The sequence below is a fragment of the Buceros rhinoceros genome, unplaced genomic scaffold (assembly GCF_000710305.1).
Source record: "Buceros rhinoceros silvestris isolate BGI_N320 unplaced genomic scaffold, ASM71030v1 scaffold13960, whole genome shotgun sequence".
Lineage (NCBI taxonomy): Eukaryota > Metazoa > Chordata > Aves > Bucerotiformes > Bucerotidae > Buceros > Buceros rhinoceros.
In genome coordinates this window covers 26864-36617 of record NW_010389131.1, presented here as the reverse complement: position 1 = coordinate 36617, position 9754 = coordinate 26864, and the positions used below count along the sequence as shown (strand labels likewise).

General features: G+C 49.7%; 1 protein-coding gene across 1 annotated transcript in view; it reads left to right on the top strand.

The window, feature by feature from the left end:
- The first annotated feature begins 1027 nt into the window (after positions 1-1027).
- The window catches only part of UIMC1 (ubiquitin interaction motif containing 1), a 35531-nt gene continuing 26804 nt past the window's right edge, over positions 1028-9754 (top strand). Inside the window, exons 1-2 of the mRNA XM_010133167.1 lie at positions 1028-1177; positions 8276-8366. Coding sequence (XP_010131469.1) covers positions 1028-1177; positions 8276-8366 — 241 coding nt within the window. The remainder of the gene's footprint in view (positions 1178-8275; positions 8367-9754) is intronic.

The window sequence follows — 9754 nt, the reverse complement described above, 5'->3', positions numbered from 1 at the left end:
CTCCTGTTCACTGAGATCCCCTCCTGGCCCTCTCCTCTGAGTCCGTCCTGAGCCAGGCAGCTCTTGCTCGCTGCGTGTCCCTCGCCGGCAGTCTGTGGGCTGACAAGGAGAGGAGACTCTGAAGTACCAGCCCACGCTGTGTGGGCACCTGCCCTGAATTGTGCTGCTCACAGGGCACCCGGGTTTGCACTGACAGTGCTCGGCAGGTTCTTTCCTGCTTGTCAAGTGCCTTCCGATACGAACGGTTCGGGCACGTCTTCGCAGAGGGCTTCCGGCGGCTGGTGCGCCTTGAGAAATCCAGGCTGCGAGACAAACCTGCTGTCTGGTGTCCAGCCTGCCCCCTGCCGCTGCCGGCAGTTTCCCTGTTTGCAGAGCTGGGGCAGCCTTCCACCGAGCTGCTACAATCCTGCTGCCGGGTTCCCAGCCTGCCCACTGCCGCTGCCGGCAGTTTCCCTGTTTGCAGAGCTGGGGCAGCCTTCCACCGAGCTGCTGCTCTGGGAGGAGGAGGAGGAACACTCCTTTCCCTCTTACTCTGAACACTAAAGCTGGTGAAGGGCTGTGCTGTGGTGGCCCTTGCTCTGGCATGCAAGTTCAGCTTGATCCGCCGCCACAGCACGTTTGTTGTGCACCAGGGTGGTGTCGTTGTGGGGCTGAGGAGGGGACATTCGGGGCTGTGCTGGAGGGCGGGAGGCCTGCCACGGAGGGATGCCGTGGATGAGTTTGCTGAAGAGCTTCAAGAGGAAAGAAAGCGTCGTTGTTTTGGAGCAAGGGCGGTCGGAGGGGCTCTGGTCTGTGTTGCCGTTCCCCTCTGTTTAGCAATCAGCCATAATAAAGAATTCTTAACGAGATGAGTGGTGACTGGTACGTGTGGCTCCCAGTAACGCTAAATCCACCACGTTTTGTAATGAGGTTCTAATGCCTGGGGTATTTTACCTAAAAATAGCAAAGAAAGGATGGCTGTTGGGAGAAATCTAAATCAGAAGGAAACAAATGGCTTTTAATCTTTCCCTCTGTTTCAGAGTGAAGGATGCCGAGGAGGAAGAAGCCCGCAGAGGGCCTGGACTCTCGCAGTCAGGATGGGGAGGAAGAGGAGGAAGAGAAGAGGAACCCAGCCAATGCCAAGAAGAAGCGCAGTTTTGTGGACGCGTTTATTGTGATATCCGACAGCGATGGAGAGGTCAGTGATGGGCCAGCGGTGCCCGGAGCCTGGACTGGGCCCTGCTGTATGTGCCGGGGTCAGGCTTTGCGCAGAGGGTGTTGAGCGGTTCCTTCTCTTGCGTATAAGATGAATCAAATCCTATTTGGCTAGGAAATGAATGGTGTGCTCACCAGGGTGAGTTATGAGTCTGGGATTTGGTAACCAAATCCTCTCAGAACCAAATCTGAAACGTAATTTAAAAGTAACCTTTCCTCAATCCCTTTACAAATCTTTTTTTTCATAATTTTTATTTGATTGATTTCCAGCTAAACCGTAGAAACATGATTCTGTGTTATGTGCAAATAGATAAGCAGCGATTTAGAACGCAGGCTCACGAGTAGCTCAGCGCAGCTGGTGTCTGGTAAACTGATCCTGAACTGCAGAAGCCGGTGTTTTAACCCGCTTCCATCGGGTGTCAAGGTGAACTGTGGAGTGGGTGTGCCTGGCCGAGACATAAAGGCTGCGCTCCCTCATCCCTAGCGTTCGTCTGACAAGCGTCAGCCTTACCCTGAAAGATGGAAATGTCTGCGCCTGTGACGCTGGCGTTGGGGTGAGGGCAGGAGCTCCGGCCTGGGCAAACCCAGAGCCCTGAGGATCTGTTCTCAACCGAGTGAGGTACACGACAGCAAATTTCTAGAATAAATTTTTAATGTATTTTTTTATATTAAGGCTTTGCTCTGTCTTGCTGGTGATTGGGGCTCCTGAGCCGCTTCTTTGTAATTCCGCCATTTTCAAAAGCATTTCATTTCCCTCTCAAGCTGTAGATCTTAAATCAAGTCCCTTTCGCTCCCACATCTGCAGCGTGCTCCTCTACAATAAGGCGATTACCATGTGAGGAGGGGAAAAGCACTAGAAATAAACAGTAAAAAGCTGTAGGGCAAATGATATTGGATGTTTTTTCTTCGCGTTGTCTGAGTTCTTTCCCGTTGGGAAATTCCCTGAAAGAAATGGAACATATGGCAGTAATAGTTCAGTGGGGTTAAACCCTTAGCTCTGCAATATGCTAAGTTAACTTCAGATGTCTGCTGCATCACTGGCCTTTATTGTGAAACCTATAAGGAAAAGAGAAATCAGCAGCTATAAGAACTGCTGCAGTGCATAAAAGATCAGGACCTGTTATTGTCTGCAATTATTCATCTCAATGTGCACGTATCGGAGAAAGAGGAAACAAACGTCTCTTAAAACACATCTATAAAAAGGTTAGGCTCCCTGACTGTTCTGTAAGTTTGTCTATAAACAATAAATTCCGATGGCATAATCGGTCATATTACAGAAAAGGATATGCTCAGAGAGGCCGTTAAAGAGCCAATTAGGTTCTGTTTAAGTGACAACAGTTCGGTCGGTTGAATGAGTGGATTTATTCAGTTCAGTCTCTTTCTTTCTGTGAGTCATCAGCTTCCAGATCCAGTGCCACAGTCTCTTGTCGTGTCGTTTGCTGCAAAATCAAACCCAAAAATGTGATTTGCTTGGGATTTCAGAGAAATAACTGTCTGGGCTTCTGTAACTGTCTCAGGTCTTCAGTGTACATCAAGTTGAATTTCAATTTCAAACCTTGTAACTGTTGTTCTTGCTCTAGTAAGACCTTGTTAGGTGTTCAAGAAGAGGTGTGGGAAGCTCAGATCAATAGCAATTTTAGAGAACAATACATTCTCAATTAATCTTGCATCTGTTAGGACATGGTTCCTTATGAATCAAAAGCTACAAGGACAATTTGGGCATCATTGATTCGATGGCTTTCTTCTTTGGCAGTCTCTTGGCAGGTATCTATAGAACAAGTCCCTAGCTCTGCTTCCAGACCAGCAGATCTTGTAGCAGCTGCACCTGGAAAACCTCCAGCTCCTCACTTTTGATGATCTTTGGCAGACTGCCTCTCCCAGGAATTTTTCAGTCGTGCTGGATTATCAAGCTCATCCATGTTGTTTTGCCAAGTTCTCTTCCTTTGCTCATGTCTACGCTGTGGCATCTGCAGAGCTGCATCAGAGGAGGTTTTGTAGACGTGGGGTTTTCTGATCTCTGCTATATATAACCCTGGATTCGGGGAAAGTTCTCTTTTTTTTGGGAAGGGTCAGATAAAATCAGAACAGTCTCTCTGGCTCTGTGGAGGCAAGAGGAGATGACCTTCTTTGTGCAGTGTCTCTGAAAACACAGACACGATAAATGAGCTAAGTGGCTCCTGTCTCCAGGGGCTGTTTAAATCCTGCAGAGAATTGGTTGCCCATGCCAGAAGGTGGGTGGTCACTCACAAATACTCAATATTTCAAAGAGTGCCCAACAGCATGCTCTCCACACATAGCAATTCGTGGACTGTCTCATGAGCCTCCTGCTTGAACTGGACTGTTGATAAAGACTCTTTGACCCCCAAGACTTTCTGAAGCCACCTCTGGAAGATGATGTTGCTCACCGGAGGCCTGGCCAAGCGCGAGCATTGGGCACAGCCAGAGGCCCAGCGGTTGTGCTAACCTGTGTCACTGATCTGCAGCCGCCTTTTGGGTGATTCCAAAATCCTGCAGATCTGCTGTGAGACCTCTTGGAAGGGTACGTTTTTCCTGGGTGGATCCTTAGGGAGCTTTGAGGCGACATGCCTCTGCTCGTAGAGTTTGCATGAACTGGTGATTTCTGCCAGATTCATCAGCTCTGCCAGCCCGTGACAAGACTCCAGGGTGACAGTGCCATCCGCTTCAGCCTGGCATCCACGGCCTGCCTTCCCTTTGATGTGCACGTCCCTTTGCCTGGGTATTCCTGGGTTTAGAGATACTTGCAGTCTGATCTGAAAAATCAGCACATGCTGCTGTTCACCCAGATGTTGGTTTTGGCAGAAAGAGGGGGTGTTTTGGGCATCAGCCAGAATACCCGGCCACCACCCTGCCCTGTTCTCCATTGCCTCGGGACTAGGCATGGCCTGAGGGACGCATTGTTATGGAGGAGATGGCTCTGCAAGTGTCACAACCAGAGTGGCACTCACACCACTGATCATCCGAGCGAAGCAGAGCCATGTGGGAGTACCACTGCAGTGCCCTGCCGTCCCCACGGGCTCTGCTGTGGTACCGAGGGACCCGGCAGCTCCAGTTCCCAGAGGAGAACGCGGTGCAGGTGTGTGCTCAAGGAGACTCCATGACTCTGCCACGCTCGCTCCTCGGAAATCAGCTTGGTCTGAATCCAGGCTCCTCTCAGCCCAGTAAAAAGCCCTTTTTTCTACAGGGGCCTCCCTCCTGTGTGTCAGGAGCTACATGTCTGGCACGAGCCCCGTTACGTCTCCTTGTTCCAATCTCCACTTGCAGCAGGTTTGTTCTAATGAGCTGAAAGACAGAGCAGAGCTGAAACGCATTCCGAACTGAATTCAAAGGCTAATAAAGTAGGGTGTGATATTAATTTCAGCAGCAGTCTTGGCTAGAGCCAAACATGGCACTTCCAACATCTAATTGGCTTTTAAAAATAAATTAGTCTGGTTTTCATCTGCGTATTTCTCATGCAGGACGTGTGTCGTTTGGCTGTGCCCTATTGTGAGATGGTCCCCGCTGCCATTGAGCAGTAAAATTATCCAGACCCTTTGACTTTGCAGTCTGCACTGTTAGCTGTGGAGCCATTCTGCTGTAGCCTTTCCTCCCTGAGTCAGGAGAAGCTGGTTTCTGTGGTTGATGATGTGGATTTGAGGGAGCAGGATGTGGGAGGCTGGCTACTGGCTTCCATTTATGGGCTTTTAGAAGTGAGTGGAGCTGTATCTGTTTCTGCTGGCAGAGTCTTAAGTACGTGCAAAAGCATTTTGAAAATGGGAATTTGATTTCCTGCTGTCTGGTGAAACCAAGCAGGTTAAAAAAACAAGGAAGAAGAATAGTGGCTGAAACCCGTCTTTTCCTTGATCTGTGTGCGATGCTGACAGTGAAATTGCTCATAAGAGAGCATCATAAATTAAACTGCAGAGCCTGACACGCAGGAAGAGAATTTGGATTCCTTCTGGCCATTATGCTTTAAGCTGACGGCGAAGGAGGCGAGGTGCTATCCGGGCTGGCGCTGAGCAGAGGTGCGCAGTTCCCACCTCGCCTCCGCTGCTTTTCCTTGATCTGTGTGCGATGCTGACAGTGAAATTGCTCATAAGAGAGCATCATAAATTAAACTGCAGAGCCTGACACGCAGGAAGAGAATTTGGATTCCTTCTGGCCATTATGCTTTAAGCTGACGGCGAAGGAGGCGAGGTGCTATCCGGGCTGGCGCTGAGCAGAGGTGCGCAGTTCCCACCTCGCCTCCGCTGTAGTAATTAGTTTCCCCTGGAAGTTGTGTGTTGGAGATGACCTTGTAACTAAGAGTATTGGCTGCAGTTTGGGAATATTTTAATTGATTAAGATTATTTTTGGACTAGTGATCTTATTAGAAAGGCAGTTGGTTGAGTGGCCCCCTGAGTTCCTATTATCCTTGTAGACAGATGAGCATTAAAAGGTTGGGTCAGAAGGAGCAAGCCCTGTTGTCTTCTCTGAGTTTTCTTGGCCCCTTCTGTTTCTACCATCCATGCCTGCATTTATGCAGAGTGCTCTGGGGCCTGCGGGGCTCTCTCCCAGCAGAGGTACAAACAGCCATAAATCCTAATTAAAAGGTGTGTTTTATTTTCTGGGTTTAAAAATAAAGAAGATTTAAGAATTCTTGGAATTGAGATGTGTGTGTATATTTTGGCCCATTAGGATTAATTGGATTTGCTTCAGCGGTTCGCTGTACCGTGGCTGTTCGGTAGAAAGCTGCTAAGCAATTTAAACATCTTTCTCAAATGTATGAGGTTCATACAGCACGTGTCCTGCAATAATTTTACTCCTGCCACCGTTGTAAATGTCTTGATTCTTCGGTATCCAGAATGGGGAACCGAGGCATGTGCTCGGCTCTGTGGTGGAACGGGGCGGCAGCCCGCAGCGGGCATGCCATTCCCCTCCAGAGCCCCAGGGGTGCTGGAGCCCCCTCTTGTCCCCTGGTGTGTGTTGTAAACGTGTGTTTCTGTGCACAGAGCAGACACTAGCAGCCGTGCAAAGTTTGGTGGGCTCGTAAATCACATCGGTGCCCTGGAAGAGAGCTGCAGATGAGAGTGTCAGGGTTGACCTTCCGGCGAGTGCAAGAGCAATGAGCGATTGATGTCTAGGGAGAAGAGCTAGGGATTTACGGAGCCAGCTAGGATTAAACTGCCCCTGTCTTAAGCTGGAGTACGTTTAGCAGAGTTAGACAAAGCTTTGGGGGAGAGAGGGAGAGCTCCTCCAGCATATAATCCTGGTGTGATCCCATAGACCCTTCCCCACTCCCTTAGGTGTGAACTGCCCACGAGGTCAGCGCGGGGATGCTTCGGCAGACCCAGGCAGGGCAATTTGGAGTAGAACCAGTGGCTCGTGGAAAACTGCGGAGAAGGGCAACATGCTGGGGCCCTGGAAAAGAGAGGATTTCACCTGCCGAGCATGAGCTAGGCAGGCTCGGAAGCAGAGAGAATCCATCTTCTAGCAAGAGAGAATCTGACTGTGAAGCAACCTTTTGGAGACACAGCAGCATGTCTTGGGAACGTGGTACCGAACCCAGGCTGGGTGGGGAAGAGAACGAATCGCTCAAAAGGAAAAAACCTTCAGGTGCAAGCATGAGTGTGTGTGTGTGGACTTGCTGAGCATGATCGCCACCTCATCACAAGCTGATTCTTAAATCAGTGTTAGTGAGGAATGGTGTAGGAATTAGGGCATGTAAAAGCTGTAATGTATTAGGGTTTCAGGAAACCACTTAATAGTATGTCTTGCAAAATCTTAGTTGGATAAATAATTCAATTTGATCTAGATAGTAACATTCCTGGATTGAAATCCTGCTAAAAGACTGTCAGCAAAAGCTGGTGATGAACAGAAGAGAGGCTCATTTGGGGGAGATGTAAAGCTGAGGCCAAGAGGATCAATATTAGGTCTGTGTGTGTTTTAACATCCTCATTAATGATCTGTAAGAGGGAGCAAGTGGCGTATATACATTAATAAAACCTACAGATAACACTAGAGGTGATGTCTTGAGCAAAACTCAGTGTCGGGGTGCAGACTGAAGGCCTTCACAGGGTCAGGACACCAGAACTGGATTACACTAGGAAATACGCAGTGAGTCCGTCTGCACTCAAGTAGCCCAAGCCCCGTGCCCACTGGAAGTCCCCTTCTGGCACAGGGGGTGGTGTGGAGCACAAGCGTGTGGCCAGTTTGCCGTGAGTCTCATGGACCCCAAAAGCAACTGCAGCTGCAGATGGAGCTGTGCGAAGCCCTTCCTGGCCAGGCGTGGGTCTCTGCCCAAAACACTGCCTTTGATTCTAATCCTACCTGATGTAGAGAGACAAATTGGAAGGGGTCCAGTGCCAGCCTTCAGTGATGTGTACGCCTGTGCTTAAGCCATGAGGACAGCAACTTGCATAATCGCGTGCCAAGTAGCCTGTGACCAGTCCTGTGGCAGGCAGTCCCTGTGCTTAAAGCAGCAAGCACTTCGGCTGTGCGAGTGGGTAGTATTCCGGGAGGCGTCGAGATGACAGATTTCTGAAGTATTCAAGCTTCAAAAATGAAACACTTGTGGCAATGCAATGAGAGAATGGCACCAGCAGTAAATACAGCTGCTCCCTTGCCCCTGGGTGCATTAGCGTGGGTCCCCAAAAATGGTTGGGATACTAGTTTTGGTCGCCTAAAATTGTCTGTGCTAGGAGCTGTGTGGCAGGAAACACAGTCGTGGCTTACAGACATGCCATTTTCAGTTACAGAAAGGTTTTGTTTCTCTGTTTTGAGTGCTTCCAAATACCGCTGTTCTAGCAAGACCAAACAAATTCTCTCTCAAATCATGGGCAGCAGGTGGAGTGCATGGTGGTGACTGGCATAAAGTCTATTGTCTCTCCTACTTCTGTTTGTGTCAGTCTAACTTTTTGCTCCTTATGCTTGTCACACAGCTTTTAATAGTTACAGAATGTGCTTGAATTATGTTTGAAATTAAAATTTCACACAAATAGAGGCTTGTTCTTGAACCAGTGTTTGTGTCTGAGTAGTGGCAGGGAGCGGGCTGGTAGTATTTTGTTCATATTATATGCGCTTACCATGTCTTTTTCCATTACAGCAGGAGTCAAAGGAAGAGAGTGGATTGCAAAAGAAGAGAACAAAACAGCAGCTGGATAGAACGAAGTTTGCTGCTAAAAGAAAAATTGCACGTAGGTCTCATGTGGGTCTGGGGAAGTAGACTGGTGCTGAGCAGCTTCTGTTTGCATTAGAGATTATTTCCCTTGCAGGAAGGCTACGATGTGGCTGGGGATGCACAGCTCTTGGAGGAGACCCTTCTCAGGGGTAAAATTTGCCTTTCTGAATAGGCATCCTGTCACTTGTTTTCTCCCCAGGCACTGTGCGCGCAGACTGGAGCGCTTCCAAAATAAGTGTGCGAGGGTGTTGGTACCTCACCGGGTTTCAAAACGGGTTGAAGCCGATCTGAAAGCGCTGTCAGTCACAAGCTGCTTTCCCATTCAGGCCCCTCTGCTGCTGTCTTTCCCCGAAACGTCATGATGCTCTGACCCGGCAGTCACAGCTCAGGAAAGATCTGAGTCGCAGCTGACAGTTCTCTGAAATCATCGGCTCGTAGTGCGGGGGCAGCCGGAGCCAGCGACGTTGGGCATCATGAGGAAGGGTGTTAAGAAGAAGAGATTTGCTGTACGTCATTTTACTGTTATATAAAGTGTTGGTGCACCCACATCAACAGTGCTGTGTGCGGCTCTGGTCTCCCCGTCTCAAGGACACGGTGGAGTTAGGGGACATCTGGAGAAGGGCAACGCCAGCCATGGAGGGGAGGGAGCAGCTGCCTTAGGAGGAGTGGCTGGGGAGCCTGAGGCTGCTCCCTTAGGAGAGGAAGGTGGGATCAAAGTTCACCTCGGGAAGGCAGCGCCTCAGCTGGACACAGAGCGGCAGTTTACCAGCTCCTGCAGCCAGTAGGTGGAAATAGCAGGAGACAGATAGGTCTAAAGCGGCTGAAGGAACGTAATGCTTCACGCAGCATGTAGTGAACTCCCGAGCATTTTTGCCACAGGAGGTTGTGGAGGGGTCAGGACCAGCAGCTTTAATAAGGGATTAAACGCATTCATAGACAATAGGTCTATAAACAGATGCTCGAGTGAACAGGCTGGGATGTTCTTGCTCGTATTCTGCAAACAGCATCCCTCAGCAGAAGGGACCGCTGAGTGTGGCCAGGCGTGCCCGTACGCTCTGTACCACACCACGTGTCGGAGCGGCCGGGCAGGCGGCCATGGCTCTGCCCCAGTGCATCCGTGCCTACGATCTTGCCCTCTGCAAGGCAGCGGCCCAGCTAGCCTGTTAAATCCAGAACGTTTCAAAGTGGGACAGATGTTGTCTCCTGCTAAATCCAAGACAATCGCCAAACAAAATGGAGCGCGCCAGTGCTCCGCGAGCAGCAGCAGTTCGGCTTGTCAGTCCTCAGAGGGCTTGTGTGAATTAAATGGTTTTTAATAGAGGCCTAAGGCCATAGCATGGAACAGCCTGGCTCTTTGTGGGAGTTGAAACCCGCAGTGCGTGTCCTCTGTCAAACACATAATAG